The following is a 19,468-nucleotide window of genomic DNA, read 5'->3' on the forward strand; positions in this document are numbered from 1 at the left end:
ATACTTATATCTTAGGTATATATCTTTATTATAGAGTATGACTGTGATACTAAGGTAATTTCCCTTAGGGTTTTATTCTTCTTTTATTATAGTTTTTTATATAATAATAATAAATTAATATTTAAGGGTAATAGATCTATCTATCTTTAGGATAAAATAACTATTAATTATATTAATCCTTTTATTTTATCTATAGGTTCTATATTAATAGGTTTTATAAGCGAGGTAAGGCTTATTATTAGGTCCTTATAGTTATATAGGAAAATAATTATATTCTTATTTATTTTAGATATATATACTATAATAATAATCTTTATAAGAGATTTATAAGATTTCTTTATATTAAGGGTATATTAATTAGGTATACTTATTATCCCTTATATTATAATATAGTTCCTATTATAAGTTTATAATAATTTCCTTATAATATACTTAGATAGAGATATTTTTTATATCTAAATTTTTTTTTTTTCTTATTTTATTAATCTAAAGGTTCTTAATTTCCCTTAAGTAATTCTAAGGATTTATTTTTATTATTTCTTAATTTTATAATTATTTTATTTATATTTATATATTACCTTATATAGGTCTTTATTATATTATATTCTTATAATACTAATAGAATTATATTAATAGAAAACTTAATATTTTTCTATTTTATATTATAGGTATAATTTATTATTAGGCTAATATAATAAGGGAATTAAAAAATAATTTTATTTTTATTTTTTTTTCTTATATTTTTTATATTAATAATATTAATATAATATCTATAAGATATTAAGATATTTTATATATATTAGGTAAGTTTATATATTATCTTATATATTAAATAATACTTCTAAGTATTATAAGTCCTTAATTATTATTTAATAATATATATAGATATATATATCTTATATATTAGTAGTATTTATATATTCCCTTATGGTTTAAATATATTATTCTTATAGCGAATTCTAGTATTAATTATTATATTTATTATAAAATTAAGAGTAATATTCCTCCTTCTATAAGATATTATTTATCTTAAGGTTTTATTAGTTCTAAATCTAGGCTATGACTAATTATTATTAGGCCTTTATTCTAGCGCTATAGTTAGGATCTTTATTATATCGCTTAATTTATCTTATTATTATAATAATCTTAGTATTAAGGTCTTTATTAGGTTTATTAATTAATTTAAATAATAATTTTTACCTTAACCTATCTATAAGATAGAATTATCTTACCTTTAGGGGTTTTATTATTATATATTATAGCTTTAGCTAGGGGTAATTATTATGCCTAAATTATTCCTTTATGAGGTATACTTAGCTATAGGGCATAATAATTTTCCCTAGTTTTAGACTAATATTATTATACTTAGCCCGGGTTATACCGAGTATCTTAGTCGTCTAAAGAGCTATCTATAATTTATTATTAGCTTATATAAATCTTATTTATTTTTTGCCTTCGGGGATTTATTATTATTATAGCTAATAATAATCTTCCTTAATATTATATTATTTTTTATAATAGATCTTCTTAATATAGTTTATCTTATAGTAATATTAATATTTAAGTTTATAATAATTATATTTTTTTTATTAAATTACTTTAAGTTTTATAAGTCTTATATAAGTTCTATAAGATATATCGCTTTATTAGTATTATCCTTAGTTAATATTAAACCGAGGTTTTTAATAATTTTCTTTATTATTATAAGGGTTTTAGAGTTTTTTCTAAGAGAATTATTAATTATTAATCTTAATTACTCGGCTAATATAATTAATAAGGTTATTAAGTTAATCTTCTTTATAGAGTTTAATTTATATTTCTTTTTTAAGTTTATTAAAAAAAAAAGATATTAAGGATTCTTAGTCTTAATTAAGCTTTAAGGCGAGCTAAAGGTATTTAATATTATATTTTAATATAAAGCGAGTTTATTAGAGTGCCTTAATTTTTTTTTTTACTTAGGCCTTTTTATTTATTATTCTAAAAGCTTATTAAAGTATAGCTTTAAAGGCTTTAAAGCTAGAATAGAGGTTTATAGTCTAAGGTAAGTATTTATTAAGTAATTTAATAAGGTATTCCTTTATAATAAGTTTAAATTAGGCTATAATATACTTAGTAAGATACTTAGCGGCATATTAGACCTTATTAAATATTATAATAAATTATATAAGGTAATAAAATATAAATATATATAATTATATAAGGAATATTAATAATTTATATATAATATTATTAAATTTCTCTAATTATTTTAATTTTAGGATTTCTTTAATATTTTTACCTTTTATAGTAATAATTACTATATTATTAATATTTTAAATATTCTTATAATATTATTAGTTTTAAGCTTATTAAGTAGCGGCTATATAATTAATAAATCCTTTAAGTTTTTTTATTTTAATAATTATAATAATAACTTAGGTATAAAATTACTTAATCTCTTTATTATTATTATTTATTTTTTTATTACTATTAAGGTTAGCTTAAATTAATATAATAAGGGTAAGTAAATAATTAATAAGTAAAACCTATTAATAATTATTACTAAGAATAACTTAAATAGCTATTATATTTAATATTATTTAAGGTAATATAAGTAATTTAATAAATAAGAGCTATTAATATATAATAAGAGGATATTTCTTAAGGGATAAACTAATTATATTAATTTATATTAATACTAGATTATATTATATAGCCTTAAAAGATAATATAAGTTATATCTAGTAATATACTTAAAGTATTAAGTATAACTAAGTTATATTAATAGCTAGGGTAATTACTATATAAGGGAGTATAATAGGCGCGTTTTATATACTTATAGTTAATCTTTAGACTAATATTCTCTAGGTTTAGTCTAGGGTAAGACTAATATTTCTAATATTTAGTCCTTAGATTAATGTAGGTGATATTCGGTCCCTTCGGTCCCTTGCTTAGTTAGAGTGTTTCTGCTATATTTCCCCGCCTGGCTTATGTCATGGCTGTGATAGATAGTAGATAGATTAGAATATAAGGCGGTTAAATAGGTCATTAGCTACGCGGGAGGTAAAGAAGCTAATTCCTAGAAGAGCCGCGACCTTTATTAGGTTAATAGAATTAGCGTCCCTAGCACTACGTAAGGCTAGCTAATTAACTCTCTAAATAACCTCCTAGCTATATAAAGTTATTATAGTTTCTCTAGTGATATAGGCTAGGTTCTAGATCTCTTATTAGGAGGCAATAGGCTAGTATCTCCGTCGGTTCTCTTCGTGGCAGGTCTGCCAGGTAAGGAGAGACAAAGTATAATATTCCGTAGCGTCTAGAGTATAACTTTGGATCTAGAATGCTTTATTTTATAAGGGTTAAGAGTCTTATAGACAAGGAAGGCAGAGCTTATATAGGAAACGCGCTAGTTATGGTAGTCTATGCATTGCTTAGTTTGCCTAGCAGATTACCTCTTTGCTATGAAGGCACTCTCTGGTCTCTCCTCCCCATAACGAGCACAAATAACGAAGAGTAAATCATTAGAGAGCTCTTCGGGGTTGAGACCGAAATCCATTACTCAATCAACGAGGCCATATTGTTGAGATCCGTGGTTTAACGGATCAATGACTATTCCGATCCATTGGTGGCTTGGATGTGGATGTCATCTTGTCAAGAGCTTCCGCTGGTTAGCGCTAGTCTTTTTCTCTTCTAATCAACTCAACATGCTCATTTCAACAGGGCTTGCTTTGCCGTTGTCTTTTTCGACGTATACTGTGCTCGGCCGTCCTACTGGTCTATAAGGTAGAGATGTCGAAAGTTTCGCTACTAAATGTAAAGAGAAGGATGACAAAAGCTTCAGGTCCACTCATAATATGTAAATTCTGAGCTAGAGCGTGAAAATCCTTCTTGCAAAACGTTGCCGGCGCGCCGCGACTACCATATTGGACTTCGGCCGGCATAATATTGCTTCTCGGCAATAGCGCCTAGAGCGAGAAGAAGCTCGATTATCTCGATATGGCTAGTATAAGAATACGAAGGAGACGTGAAAGCTGACTATGGAATAAAACCGACGTGCTAGTACGCTAACCAAATAGTGGCCGGAACGGGGATAGCACGGCTCTCCCTCGCTCTACCAATGATGGCTCTGAGCCACGACGGACCTCCGACCCTGATGGCGCCGACGATAGCGGTGATTTCTAGCGGGCCCACTGCCAGAATAACATTGTCGGCCTAGCCCATAGCTTTGCTTAGAAACTGCATGGTGACCCTTTCCCCGAAGAGGGCTAGCAGCCTAGATGCAATGTCCTGTCAGTCCATGGGTGGCACCGGGCCAACTGGGACACGTACGGAGCTAGGTCGGTCAACAGGTGGTTGGAGAAATCATCGGTGACGCATGGCACGAAGCAGGCTCCGATGAGGAGCTGCAAGTTGTTCGGCGGCCAGCATTTGGGTCTGATTAAGATATTGGTGCTTATATAGGTGTTTTCTTATTCTCTAATGCTCTCAGTTCGAGAGTAGCTATAGTTTAGACGTGCGATAATCACTCGACGTCTAGTCTTGTAACTTTGGAGTGCCTAATTTTAACCTAATATTGCCGCACCCTTAATCCTCAGTCGGCGGGCCTAACTCCTCAGGCAGTACCCGCGATTCTTAAAATTTAGCGCGTCTACGAGTGTGGGGCTACTCGTCGCATTTGGCTTATTATACGCGTGGGCCGAGATGGGTACGGTCTAGTGCGATTGACCGCCTAAGGAGAATATGGGCTGTGGAGCACGGACGAATGAGAAGAGAGAAACGAAGTACCGGCATAATGGCGGCAGCCACGTGAAGCAGCTGTCGACGGTTTCGGCACAAGAATCTATCATAACTCCTTGCTTGCGCGAAGACCTCCAACGCGTACTTGCCCCACTGCTAACGCACTATCTAAATCTTTCAAAATTTTAGTAGAGGGCTGTTATTATTATATTGCAGCTAAAAGCTAAGTGATCTGCTAACCGTAATTGGTTTAGATCCTTGCAAAGTACGCGTTGGAGGTCTTCGCGTAAGCAAGGAGAAAGGGAGCTGACAAGCAAGGTGGGGGACAATAGGCGGCAAGAAAAGTAGCAACGCATGAGGACATTTATGCATGCTGATCAGACAGAAACGAAGACGTGAATGGACCCCTCTCTGTGGAATGGAGTAATGAGGCCAGACGGCAAGTGGGGCTCAGGTCACAGCAGCGAGCCCGCGATTACTAAAGGCAAGAAGTAATAACTAAAGTATTTAAATATAGCTTTTATACCTTAGAGGAGTTAAGTAAGCTTTAAGAAGAGTTATGTATTATTATAAAGGCTTAGTCCTTAGTATCCCTTCAATTATCAAGGAGCTCCGGCAAGTACCCCGCCCTATACCAACCCCTATCAACAAGGAGGTACATAAGGGGAACCTATTGATAAGTCGGGCTTATCCTTGAACCTGTGTGTATTGCTTGTGTTGTTGTTCTTAAGGGAATTCCCTCTTTCCCTTTTGGGCCACGACGTGGCCTTCCTAATTGGGCCTAGTCTGCCGACTATCCGGAGATCACCCGGCCGGCGATTGAAGGCACGTGACCACCCTCAGAGCTATTGTACAGGGCCCAATCCAACAGATTAAGTCACATAACTTACTTATAGCTAAGCTTATAGCTAGGCTTGTAGCTAGTAAAGATGCACTATATATTACCTTATAATAAGGGTAACTTTTGTATATAAGAGAAATAATACATGGCCGATATACCTCTCGGAGTTTTATATATGTTTTATCATGAAAAGATTAGTCTAGCAAAGCAAAAGAGTGGGTGTTAAATGAGTGACTATATATGGTACTGTAAAGCATTTCAAGATGTGATGAAGCCTTCAACAATGCTATTAAACCTCGCAGGGTTTTCCCAAAACATAAAGTGGCTGCCCTTCTCCGCCTTGGTGAAAGTATATGCTCTACCGCCCGGTATTTGTGCTGCCACCCATGCGATACCCGGAGCTGCGTTGACACTGAGCTCGCCAGCAATAACCAAAGAGGGGACGTCGATCCGGGGGAGAACGTCACGCCAATCCCTGAATGCATGATCAATGACAAGGGTAGCAGCGTTCTTATCGCTGATCTTCCTGTTCTGAGCAAGAACCCATTCGAAATCGGCCTCGGAGATGGAATCGGTGAACATGCTTCTGACAAAGGGCGGCGTGGCGTCCGTCATGTTAAATGCGAGGTCATAGACTCCGATCGGAGTGAACAGTGCTGATACTTGCTTCACCTGGGCCTCGGTCCAGTGAGGGTCGGCCGTGAGGACGGAGGATTGGTCGACAAAGACAAAGTGGCTGATGCGGTCGCGAGCCTCGGGGTACTGGTCCCACCAAGCCCACGAGATGGAGGACCCCATAGAGTGAGCGACGATGCTGACGTCCTTGAGGTCGAGTTGGTTCAGCAGGTCGTTCAAGTCAGCAGCGAAACGGCTGATGCGGTATCCAAAGTCTGGCTTTTCAGACTCGCCATGGCCGCGCATGTCGTATGCTGTGACGCGGTATCCGGCGGAAGAGAAGTACTTGACTTGCTTCTTCCATTCTGCAGCAGTCTGTCGCCAGCCGGGGATGAAAAGGATCTGCGGACCGTTGAGCGGCCCGCTTTGCGTGTAGTTGAGATGGACTCCATCTTGGGTCTTGACCAGGCCGGTACACGACGTGTCCTTGAGCTTCAATGAAGCTGCATGAACCATACCAAGAAGGCCGGTAAGCAACGAAAGGGGCTTCATGGCGTTGGGAGATATTGATTCCTGCCAAGAGGCGTTGCAACAAAATTAGTGTCGAGAACGATGGCACATCACTGAGACTGGGGCGGCAACCACGGGGGAGGCATTATATAAGTCAAAACACATCTCGACGCCGAAATTGCCGCAATTAAGGACTCAGTGGCATCCCAATTGGCTCGTGCTGGACGATCTTCAGGGTCCCTGGCTTAGTAGAATGAGCCTCATGCGGGATTGATGTCAAAGTGTGCAGTAGGTCGTGGGAACCCGCCGTAAATTAGGCAGAGCGGTCAAGTCCGACGGTAGCCTAGATTGGTGTGATTCCCGCTCATACCAAGCCCCGTATTACCCCGATCATAATATCAGTATGAGCAGGGTGTACGAAAAATCTCACACAATAGTAGGTAAGCGCAAAGTCATGAATTATAATGACGAAAAGAATCGGTTAAAATATATAGTAATTTGTGTACCTTCACTCTTGTGTATTTTAATTGTGTTGATCCCCCGTTCAGTACCAGAGTGCAGCCTTATGTACACTCTTCCGTCCAACAACATGACAGCGCATTAGGGCCTCAACAATTAACTTTGGTTCTAGCAGGGATCGTACTCCTCCTCCCCAATCTGCTCAACCGGGATCAAGTTCCGCGGAAGAGTGTCGCTAGCGCCGGCATCGCCACCCGTGTTACCCGAGGCTTGAGCGGACAGAAATAAGCTGTTAGGCCTGGCGCTAGGGGTTGGAGTCATTTAGTTAGCGGGAGATGAATAAGACGGGATATTCGCCCCAATACTAGCAATTGCTGATCTGATTGATCAACAATATAATTGTGTTAAAGGCGGCTCGAGTCAGGGTCCTTGCACCGGTCTACTTTCCGCGGCGGAGGCGTTCGACGGAATGAGCCAACGTTTCATACATTGGTGATCAGCATGCTGAAGGTTGCACAATAAGGATGAACCTAACGGAAAGCTGGACATTGTCTCAGCCAAGTCAGTGGCAAGTTCCGTTCCACTCGTGAGGAAGCTTGCTGACTTGGACCCTGCTCCCCGGGTGGCCCCTGTCAAAAGCAAGTTCGCCAGGATCCGTCTGTACAAGAAATCTGCAAAAGCCAGTGCTCCCTCCCTGGTTTGCTCTGACCAATCTTTTCGACGCGGAACTGCAGCCTGCCCGAACTCTCACACCGACAAGATGGCAGCCGACCTTGACGTTTCCGACATCAAACTCATGACCAAGTCCTTTCGGGCGCGGACCATCACCGTCTTGGCTATCTGCTATCCTCTAGCGACTATAGCTGTCCTCCTGCGATTCCTCAGTCGACGGATATCAAAAAATTCCTTCTGGTGGGACGACTGGCTGGCGGCCACTGGACTGGTGTGTGTTTCCCGAGTACCTCATGCGCCATGGGCTGACGGACTGCTTTAGTTGGTGACTGGCGGGTTCTGTGCTTGTGTTATCGCTTGTATGCGTGCAGTCGCTCAATTATAGATGGCATACAACTTACTACTTCTTAGGCATCCCCCATGATGATATCCTCGACGGTAGGCGAAAGATTGATACGGCACTCATGATTTACAACACAAAGGGCGCTTATGTGGCAGAATTGTTTTACTACCTCAACCAGCTCTCTCTTAAGCTGTCCATAATGTGCTTCTACTGGAGGGTATTTTCTTCGTCCAACTACATGCGACGGTCGATCCAAGTCATCGGCTGCTTCATCCTTCTCTGGTTCATCGCATCGGTTAGACTTTTTTTTTTTTTTTGGACGCTGCATATGGTTCATGGTGCTGACATGCTGCATCTAGTTCATCGTTGCGATACTGCAATGCGTCCCCGTCGAAGCAGCTTGGGATCCTGTGGCGAAAGCTAAACCAGGAGTCAAGTGCGTCAACTTGAATGGCTTCTTTTTTGGGACGTCTGTTCCAAACATCGTCGCCGATTTGGTCCTGGTCCTGCTGCCTGTACCGCAGGTCTTGCAGCTTAACATCACCATGACGCAGAAAGTCTTCATCATATTCTTCTTCCTGCTGGGTGGATTGTAAACAATACCGTATCTTTTACCAGATAGTAAACTAACTGTATTTAGTGTTGTCATTACCTCGATTGTGCGCCTGCGCCTCCTGATCCTTGTCGACTTTATCACGTTTCCGATCAACTGGACGATGGACAATTCAGTTGTTTGGACAATAGTGGAAAACTGCTGCGGTGTTGTCAGCGTCTGCCTTGCATCTCTCCGGCCTATCATCAAGCTGTTGCCCTGGGCGAGCATCCAGTCAGCATTTGGACGGAGTTCTGGTAGAAGCAAAGGCCCTAACAGCGCAACTCGAACCAAGACTAGCGTCTTCAGCCGCGCACGACACCCATCGCAGTGGAGCCAGATTGACTCGAGTCATGAGGGGATGTCGCAGTCACTGGAAGCGAGAAAGGATACAACAGCCGATGTTGTCTCGATCGAGATGCAACCAACGGAGAATTCAAGTCAGGACGAACTCGCGGGGCCGTTGGGAAGATATGGATAGGCAAATCACGAGCCTAGTGGCAACATGAAGTTGCCTTCAGATTGAGGAAAACATACACTCAATCATCTTGCTCCTCTGTCCCTCCACCTCGGAGCAATTTCTCCTTGTTTCGTGCTTGGCAATGCTTCATCTTCTAACTATAGTTCTATTTCTCACTGTTTATTCAAACTCGACGCGTCTTCTTTTCTCAGTGATGGTGTCGGCTAGCCAGTTAATTGCACGTCCCTCGTTCTCTTTAACGTCCCACGTTCGCGGCGATTCGGTACCCGGGCCATGGATCGCGATAATGCTCCTCAGGTCAGCTCAAGTTAATCATAACGATGGGGCGGATGTACTCGATGCTTGGATTACGCGCTGGATACCGTCTATCTGTGGCACCTATGCAGTCCTCCCTGGGCCCCAATAAAACGGGGCGACAACCGAGACATTGCCTTCTCTGCTTCAGCGCATGTATTGTGCATTGAGTGAAAGACGTTCGTCCTAAGTCTCCGCTTCATCCTACCGAGACCTTATTTCCTCCATTTTTAAGCATTAACGTCTCCATTGCTCAGAGCTTTCGGAGATTGGTCCAGCGTGGTGTGGCTACATAGCTGGATAGCGTCTGAATAGCGCCGTATCGCTGCGGCGGACTTCTACCCCTTCTTGAAGAGTTGTGGGTCTTGTCGATAATCCTTTCCTAGTTGCCAGTTTAAAAGGCCTCGGCGATCATGCGAAGTTAGATAATTTGGCCACGATATTACTATGCGCATCATAACCTCCAGTGTCAACACTTTTGGTGGGGTACCTTATGAGAAAGTAGTTTCTGGACCTATACACTGCCATAATTACGCGTAACCCGAGTATCCCTAGCGCTGCCCATAGATCAAATGTAATCAAACAACTGCTAAATAAATTAATTAAATAACGTATATGCATAGCTTGCGTGACAAACTGTGACGGCAGTCACAGCTGTGGGCACCTTAGCCACTGCGCCACGGGGCAAAAGATTGGGCCATAATCGCTATTGTAGCAATTACAGAAGGTGCTTCAACTGCCTATAGGGCTTCAATCGCTGCTACGGGGGACCAAGCCGTAACACAAACAAGCATGCGTGACAGCGCACTGTACCGCAAAAAATAGCTTACCCTATACTACTTAGCTAGTATAAGAAAAATAGCTATAAGCCTAAAAAGAGTAGTTTTATAAACCTAACTTTCTAGGAAATTTAATAATAATTTTTTTATATTTTTAAAAAAATCCCTTTATAAGGATATAGCTAAGTACATAGTGCGAATTTCCTTTTTTATATACTACCTTATAAGGGATTTATTTAGATTTTTTTTAAAGATTATATAAGATAAGTTATTATATAATAGATATAATATTAAAATTATAGATATTTTAAGCTATATTTTAAATTTTAAGAAATTCCTTAATTTTATTCTTTAAGGTAAATATACATTCTGTCACGTATACTTGTTTGTCACGCAAGCTATGCATATTGTTACGGCTTGGTCCCCCGTAACAGCGCTGTAAGCCCTATAGGTAGTTGTTGCACCTTCTGTAATTGCTACAATAGCGATTATAGCACAATCTTTTGCCCCGTGGCGCAGTGGCTAAGGTGCCCACAGCTGTGACTGCCGTCACACATATACGTTAAGCTAAAATCATAATTCAAATTAAATACATATAAAATCCTGGATTTAAAATGCTATTTAATATATTTAATATATAATATAATAAGGAAGTCTAACTAGCTAGGCTAATAAGTATGTGTTTATAGCTTATCTAGAACCTAATAAGTAGTCTAGCTAATTAGAGTTATTACCTAGAGTGTCTGTTAGCAAGCTACCTTTTGTTATTACTTTAAAGCCTTAAATAAAAAGTAGTATCTTAATTTTCTTCCTACTCTATCTAATATAATTAGACCGTGCTTTTTAGGATTTATTTACTTCTCTTAATACGTGTCAGTCTAGACTAAGATGTTACGGCTTGGTTACCCGTAACAGCGCTATAAGCTCCTATGGGCAGTTGATGCACCGTCCCGCGTCGCCATCCCCGAGCCAAGGACGGCCTCATCGACCGTCCCGTCAACGACGTCCACACCGTATTCGATATCGTCCGCCGTAGCGCGCGCGTCTACCCCAACCACCGCGCCGTCGGCTCCCGGAAGCTCGTTAAGTTGTATAAGGAGAGGAGGAAGGTCCAGAAGGTCGTTGACGGCGAGATCCAGGAGCTCGAGAAGGAGTGGCAATTATTCGAGCTCTCAAAATTTTCGTACTTGACATTCAAGGAGTACGAGCAGCTTGCACTTCAGGTTGGCTATGGCTTGCGCAGATTAGGCCTGACATCGAAGCACAAGCTTCATCTCTTCGGTACCACAAGGTATGTTTCTCCTGTGGTCAACTCACGTCGGATCGCGCTCACAATCTCCTTAGCATAAGCTGGATTTCCATGTCCCACGGCTGCGCCTCCCAGTCTATCTCTATAGTCACCGCCTACGATACACTTGGCGAAAGCGGCCTTGAACACACCCTCCTCCAGACTAAGGCCGACGCTATGTACGTCGACCCTCACCTCCTCCAGATTGCCGCCCGCCCCCTTAAGAAGTCCAACGTCAAGACCATCATTGTCAACGAGGGCTGCATATTCGCGACTGGGGATGAGATCGAAGAGTTCAAGCACGCCCACGCCGAGTTCAAGGTTCTGACATTCGAGGAGCTGCGAAAGATGGGCGAGGACAACCCGGTCGATCCGGTGCCGGCCAAAGGCCCCAACCTCTACTGCATTATGTACACCTCCGGCTCTACCGGTCCTCCCAAGGGGGTCTGCATCACGCACGAGGCGCTCGTTGCTGGAGGTATATTCGCAATCCTATCCTTACACACTACTTGCCCCATGTACGGGCTTGACTGACTCCCTCGGCTATAGTTACCGGTCTCTATACCTGTGTTGAAGAATGCGTTAGCGACAAGGAGGACGTGCTTGCCTACCTGCCTTTAGCCCACGTCTTCGAGATGGCGCTTGAGAACCTCGTCTTGTTCATTGGCGGAACCCTCGGATACGGTAACCCCAGAACGCTCGCCGACTCCTCAGTGAAGAACTGCGCTGGTGATATGCGGGAGTTCAGGCCCACTGTCATGGTCGGGGTTCCTCAGATCTGGGAAACCGTCAAGAAGGGCGTCATAGCCAAGCTCGACGCCTCTAGCCCTGTCGTCAAGGCGCTCTTCTGGAGCGCCTTCAGCTTTAAGACCTTCATGTCTAAAAACAAGCTCCCCGGAGCTGGGATATTTGACAACATCGTCTTCAGCAAGGTTCGGGAACTGACTGGTGGCCGACTTCGATTCACCATGAACGGTGCTAGCGGCATCTCCGCCGGCACCAGGCACTTCCTGTCCATGGTCCTCGCCCCTATGCTGGCTGGTTATGGCCTCACTGAAAGTTGTGCCAACGGCGCCTTGGGTTGCCCACTTGAGTACTCACCCAATGCAATTGGCCCTGTCCCTGCTGCTATTGAAGTGAAATTGGTCTCCACTCCCGATATTGGATACTCGACGGACGCAGAGGTTCCTCAGGGTGAGATATGGCTTAAGGGTGTTCCGACCATGAAAGAGTACTATGACAACCCCGAGGAGACGAATATGGCCCTTACTCGCGATGGGTGGTTCAAGTCTGGTGATATCGGCGAGTTCGACGACAACGGCCATCTGCGAGTCATCGACCGTGTCAAGAATCTTGTCAAGACGCAGGGCGGTGAGTATATCGCCCTGGAGAAGCTCGAGTCTGTCTACCGAGGCACCCAAACCATAATAAACGTTATGGTACACGCCGACTCTCAACACTCCCGCCCCATCGCAGTCATCATGCCCAACGAGACCGTTCTCGTTGAGAAGATTAAGGGCCTAGGCGTAGATGAGCACAGCATGTACTACGACCCTAAGGTCCGCAGCCTCATCCTCAAGGATCTTCAGAGTACCGGCAAGCGCTCTGGCCTAGCTGGCATGGAAATTGTGTCCGGCGTCGTCATCACCGATGAGGAGTGGACCCCACCAAGCGTAAGCCTCAAACAACCCAGAGCTATCTAGGTGCAGCCATATTGACCGATACCCAGGGACTTGTCACTGCCACGCATAAGCTGAACCGGAAAGTCATTCGTAAGAAGTTCAAGAAGGAAATCGATGAGTGTCTGAAGAATTCGCCCTGAAGATGAGAGATGATGAAAAAAGATGGAGACGGGCAAAGGAGAGGAGAACAATGACACCGCTATTGTGATTTATATCCTAGCACGAATGCTTTATGTGCGTATTGTAGCTTTAGGTGTTCGCTCGACGAGGCATCTATTAGTAACAACATGGTTCGAAGCAACAGCCCAATGAAGGACTTACTCGCCCCATAGTCACACGTATAACGTGAGCAGAGTTGCATGATGGGGATCAAGATCCATGAACACCTTAGCCACAAAGATTCGCGGGATCAACGATCAGAGCATTTAGCGCTGGGCGATCAGGATGATCTAACGACGCTGTGTATCACATGAATACACTACGAAATACAGAACCTCTCTCCAAAATGTGAGATTTTGCATGGAGTATGGGGGATACCCTAAAACCAGAACTATCATGAGTAGCATCCGGCGTCTCTTCGCCTGCCTTCACTGCCAGTCTCGGCCTAGAACGTCTGGTCTCCTCGGGCAGTTCAGCAGCCGCCATCGACGACAACTCAACTGCGATGACACAAGACATATACAACAAGTTTTCCAGCGGTAAAAGGAAAGCCAACAACTTCGAGAAAGAAGATGCACGTCCATCAATGAGTCGCTGACCCCCCACTCGGGCGGCAACGCCCAGATGTTGAACGGACTCCTCGAAAGACACACCTCAGATCAAGTAACGGTGCAAGTGTGCCCCGCTGAAAAGCAGCCGCAACTAATAGCAATAGGCGCTACAATAAACATAGCCGTCGACACCTCAAAGACATCCTAAAGGAAAAAAAAAAATTCATCAACATCACCAACCTTCGGTCTTAGCGCCGGCCTCGCCAAAGTCAGGAACCCAGAGCGACCGACAGTGCGCAGGCCAGCCGGGGGCCGGGGCAGGTCAAGCGCACTTTCCGGGAGATATCAAAGTTTGACAACCATCGGACACCTGCGCAACACTGGCCATGGGCTAGATGACCTTGGTGACCTGGGCACCAGCTCAGACGATGCGTTGACCGGCCGAGTCGTTCATGTAGGTGACGTCCTTGTTCTCGAACTCGGCGCGCTTCCAGATCTCAACCTCGCAGCCACCGCGGAGGATACCCACACGCATGGCTGACAGGAGGTTGTGGGCGGCGTTAGAGTGGTTGTATACACCGCCGTTGAAGATGGCGGTGGCATCCTTACCAACAGCGGAAGAGATGAGGGCCTTGCCGCCGGGGTGGTCCTTGATGAAGTCGGCGACGTTGTGAATGACTCCAGCAATGGCAACGAGGGCCTTTCCGTTCTTGGAGTCGGCTACGAAGTCATCCCAGTGGACAACAGGGAGCTGCTCCAGGGGGATACCCCAGTCGAGGGTGGCACGCTTCTGGTCGAGCTTCTTCTGCAACTGCTGGACACGGCCCTTCTCGATCTCGTTCTGGCGGAACTGCTTCAGGTCGTAGGCAAGGCCGAGCTGCTTCCAGATCCAGATGGACCACTTCGTGGGGTCATATTGGTACCACTTGATGGCGTTTCGGTAGTCCGAAGGAAACTCGTGGTGGAAGTTGTGGTAGCCCTCACCTAGGGTGACGAGAGCGGTAATGACGTGGTCACGGGGTGAATTTCGGTCGTCGAAAGGCTGCTCACCGAGCCAGTGGGCGAGGGAGTTGACGCAGAACGTGGCTTGTTGGACGAAACAGGTTCGGAGGATACCGGCGTAGACGAAACCGCCGAGCCAGTCGCTCCAACCGAAACCAGCGACGATGGTAGGCAGAACGAGGGCCATGAAAATGACGCACTTGAAGTAGTTGCGATGCTGCCAGGCAACGATAGGGTCCTCGTTAAGGTCGGTGATATCGGCTCGACCCTGGCGCTTGGGGTTCTGTTTAAAGACCATCCACCCGACGTGGGAGTAGAGAAGACCTTTGCGGACGGAGTAGGGGTCCTTTTCGGTGTCGGTGTACCGGTGATGAGCACGGTGGCCGTAAGACCACCAGCGGATAGAGCCCTCAACAGCGCCAGCACCGACATCAGCCAGGTAGAACTTGAGGGGAGTAGTGGCCTTGTAGGAGGTGTGAGCCCAAAGACGATGGTAACCTACAAAATGGTGGGAAGGTCAGTATCAACAACTAGCGGAAGGAGAGGACATTTGATTGGAACACATTTGAACAACGGACTCACCAGCAGTTATTCCAAGGCCGGTGTTAAAGTAGAAGATGACGGCCCAGATGCCGGTATAGAGGTGGAGAGGGACCCAGTAGGCAGAGATAAAGCCGATGATGGGAATGATGATGATGAGAGTGGTGTTGAGCCAGTTAATGTGGAGGTGGATGTTGGGCCAAGTCATTGGAGTGTCGGCAATGTGAACCTTCTTGGGATTATACTTGGTATTGCTTCGGAGCGGCTCGTATTCGATGGTTCCGTCCGGGAAGGCCGCGGCCTCCTTGCTGGCCAAAGACGACGACGACATCTTGAGCGGTGGTCAAACAAGTGGTGGGACTGCTTGAGGGAGAGTCGACCACGACGAGGAACTAGCAGGACTCTTCACCCAATGCGAAAAACCACGATGAGGGTGGTATTCCGAAAGCGAAATGGGAGGTGGAAGCTAGGATATAGATAGTAAGGCGCTCTAGAGGGAGAGAAAGGATGGATCGGCAGGTCGTCGGTTTGTTGGGGTGGTGCCAAAAGGCTTCACGTCAGACCCGAATCCAGGCGAGTATGTGGGTTACAGGAGGCAATTTTCCCTTGGGAGTTGGGTTAGCAGTGCAACAGGAACGGGGAGGAGTCGAAAACAACACATCCTTGCTCGTGATGATGTTAAAGAATGAAGATGCGGGAGAAGGAAGACGAAAAGACAGGGACAGGAAGGAGAAGTTGAGAGCAAGGTGATGCGAGATGGATCGTCCACACACTGAGGATTCACATGTGAGTGAGTGAGTGAGTGATGTGTGTCGCTGTGTTATTCCTGTATTTTGCTTTCCAATCCCACTCTTTACCAACCTACCCTGGGGTTGGGACCGACGGAACACGTTACACCCAAAGACTCAACAAAGTGCACCTCGAAACTTTGTTGGACCCGCGCGCCGGCCGGGCCGCCGGGTTTGGGTGGGAAAAGCTCCCGCTGCTGCGACGAAAGGGTCAGAACTATAACACACAGCTTAGCAATAGGGGTGTACGTATCATGTGTAGGTGTGAATCGCATGTTTGAGGGTTGGCGATAAACCCGTCGGTCCCATATCTCGACGGCCAGTGCAGCGTCACTGCGCAAGAACTTGCAACGGAGTGGGTTAGCCACTTTTCTCTAGAACTTTGAAAGCAGTGCCATTTTGATTGTCATCATATGGGGCTAATATATATATTCAGTCGTGAACAAATGCCGAGGTCAAGTTCGGTCCCCCGAATGTAACACCTAACGTTACAAGATAAGGTACAATTATGTGACTAAAGTCTGCCCCCACCTGACGCGCCCCGCATCTCAACGCGTAATGACGCCGACTCACTCTCCTTCTTCTAACACACATAATTCATCACAACAATGTCTAATCCTCATAAATTCAGTACCATTCTGACCGCAAATCATCAGAGAGGCCAAGAATGGAGTCCCGTTGCGAAAGGCGCAATGATCGGTATACGAATGGCCGATATGTCTTAGCGCCAAGTCGCGAGCAAGATAGGCACCGACCATAAGGCTGTCAGGGCAATTAAGAAACGCTTTGCAGAGACAAGAAGCGTCGAAAGTAAACCCCGGTCTGGGCGGCCCTGGGCACTTAATGCATATAAAAGGCGATATATTATATGTCTTGTTCGCAAAGATCGGTTTATCTCATAGGCCGTATTATCTTCTGCAATCGATAATCAGGTATGCTTCCGGACACTTCGGCGCATCATTTCTTTCCATTACAAGCGCAAATAGAAAGCAATAGAGAGACTAAGAATAAACTCTAAACAAGCAAAGCAGAGGCGTTAATTTGTGCGTATTTGGTTACCTCAGATCTGTGACGATCGTGTATATTCCCAAGGGATAAACCGGTCGTGCTGGGTTTATATTGGCAGATAAGACTAGTCGCGCTGTGCTTGAATAAGGGGTGTCACATCTAGTGATATACTTAAAGGTATTAAGTATAACCAAGTTATATTAATAGCTGAGGTAGCTATTACATAGGAAAGTGCAATGAGTGTGTTCTATATACTTTGTGGTTAACCCTTGGACCGATGTTCTCTTTGTTCGGTCCAGGGTAGGACCGATGCATTCGACGTTCGGTCCCTGGACTGATGCGAGCGACATTCGGTCCTATGACGAGAGGATATTTCTAAGGGATAAACTAGTCATATAGGTTTATATTAGTACTAGATTATATTATATAGCCTTAAAGGTATAATATTATATCTAGTAATATACTTAAGGGTATTAAGTATAACTAAGTTATATTAATAGCTAAAATAATTATTATATAAGAAAATATAATAAATATATTTTATATACTTAGGTAATTAAGCCTTAGACTATTATATAAGGATATTAGTCTAGGGTAAGACCTTAGTTCTTAGCTATTAGTCTAGGGACTAATAAGAATAAAGTTTAGTCCTTTTAGTCCTATACTTAGTTAAATAATATTATTATATTTCCCCGCTTAGTATATATTATAGCTATAATATAAGGTCTCCCCTCTATTAGTTTTATCCTTAAGATTACTTTTTGCAACTAAGCGTTATAAATAAGTAACTTAGACCTATAAAAATTCCTTTTATATTAATATAATATTAAGCTAGGTTTTTAAATATATTATTTTTTTCTATAAACTTTCTAAGGCATAAGGTCTTTTAATATATATTAATACCTTTAGGTCTAAAATTATACTTTATATTTAATATTTTTATTAGGGTCTTTTTTATAAAATAATATCTAATTATTTTAATTATTATTTTTAATTATATAAATACTAAGGTTATATATAATAATATTAATATAGCTTCTTTCTATAAGTCCTTTTTTATATATATACCTTTTTATATTTTTAGCTAATATTATAATCGCGAAAAATATTTATAAATATAAAAAGCTTAAAAATAAAGAGGTAAAAGTAAAGGCTACTTTAGAAGTAATAATAACTAAATTAGCTTATATTTATTAATAAAAGTATCTTCTTAAAGCGCGAGGTAATAAAGCTTTTAATTATAGCTTTTATATTTTAAATAAATTAAGTAAGCTTTATAATAAATTATTTATTATAATAAAGGCCTATTCCTTAGGGGTAATTAACCTAATTAATTAAGATATAATTAATCTTAATAAGTTTATTTTTAATATTATTAATAGAAATTTTTTAGAAGGTATTATATATTAATAAGGTATTCTAGGGGTTCTTATATATTTTCTAAGTCTAAGTAATTTTTTTATTTAATAAAATATATTATTTTATTATTAATCTTATTTATATTAAGAATAGCTTTTATAATATATTATTTTAGTCTATTAACGTCTATATTAGGTTTATTATTTATTTTTATTTAAATAATATCTTATATTAATTTAAATAATAAAATATAAAAAATTAAATATAGCTTAACCTTAGGTAATAAGTTTAATTTATAATTATATTTTAAGATTTTTTTTTAATTTTATAAGGTTTAATATATTTATAATTAAATTTTTTATTTTATTATTTTATTTTAATATTTTTTATTATAAGGTAAATTATATTTCTCTTTAAGAAGGTTAATTCTTTAATCTTTTTCTTATTAGTATAAGTTATTATTTTATTTTTTATAAATTTAAGTTTTATTTATATTTCTTTATATAAGTTATATAATTAATTATTAATGAGGATTACCTTAAGGTTAATAATAATATTTTATAATTATTAATAAATATTTAGAATAAATCTAAAATTAATATATATTAATATAATTTTTATATTTTTATTTATAGTTATATTATAGGCTAATTAAGTAGCTAATAGCTTCTCGACTTAGTTAGTTTATTTATAATTAATATAATATTAAAGGTATTATTTTAATATCTAATTTATATATTTTATTTATATATTTATTTCTTTATAATATATAATAAAAAGTTTATAATT

General features: G+C 41.4%; 4 protein-coding genes across 4 annotated transcripts; 2 read left to right on the top strand and 2 right to left on the bottom strand.

The window, feature by feature from the left end:
• Positions 1–5,815: 5,815 nt before the first annotated feature.
• Positions 5,816–6,688, bottom strand: NECHADRAFT_56638 (uncharacterized protein; the record flags this gene model as incomplete). Its single annotated transcript, XM_003039125.1, has 1 exon — positions 5,816–6,688. One exon carries the CDS (start codon positions 6,686–6,688, stop codon positions 5,816–5,818), a length of 873 nt encoding a protein of 290 aa, XP_003039171.1.
• A 1,213-nt stretch (positions 6,689–7,901) lies between these two features.
• NECHADRAFT_89467 (uncharacterized protein) lies at positions 7,902–9,229 on the top strand (the record flags this gene model as incomplete). Its single annotated transcript, XM_003039123.1, has 5 exons — positions 7,902–8,084; positions 8,136–8,172; positions 8,225–8,451; positions 8,516–8,748; positions 8,797–9,229. 5 exons carry the CDS (start codon positions 7,902–7,904, stop codon positions 9,227–9,229), a joined length of 1,113 nt encoding a protein of 370 aa, XP_003039169.1.
• Positions 9,230–10,702: 1,473 nt separating this feature from the next.
• NECHADRAFT_89468 (uncharacterized protein) lies at positions 10,703–13,412 on the top strand (the record flags this gene model as incomplete). Its single annotated transcript, XM_003039124.1, has 6 exons — positions 10,703–10,740; positions 10,970–10,977; positions 11,272–11,593; positions 11,647–12,068; positions 12,140–13,263; positions 13,320–13,412. The coding sequence occupies 6 exons, from the start codon at positions 10,703–10,705 to the stop codon at positions 13,410–13,412; spliced, it is 2,007 nt and encodes a 668-aa protein (XP_003039170.1).
• Positions 13,413–14,403: 991 nt separating this feature from the next.
• On the bottom strand, positions 14,404–15,855 carry NECHADRAFT_73308 (uncharacterized protein; the record flags this gene model as incomplete). The annotated part of the gene is made up of 2 exons (XM_003039126.1): positions 14,404–15,482; positions 15,567–15,855. 2 exons carry the CDS (start codon positions 15,853–15,855, stop codon positions 14,404–14,406), a joined length of 1,368 nt encoding a protein of 455 aa, XP_003039172.1.
• Positions 15,856–19,468: the final 3,613 nt, after the last annotated feature.

This window comes from Fusarium vanettenii, assembly GCF_000151355.1.
Source record: "Fusarium vanettenii 77-13-4 unplaced genomic scaffold NECHAsca_164_unmapped, whole genome shotgun sequence".
Taxonomy (NCBI): Eukaryota; Fungi; Ascomycota; class Sordariomycetes; order Hypocreales; family Nectriaceae; genus Fusarium; species Fusarium vanettenii.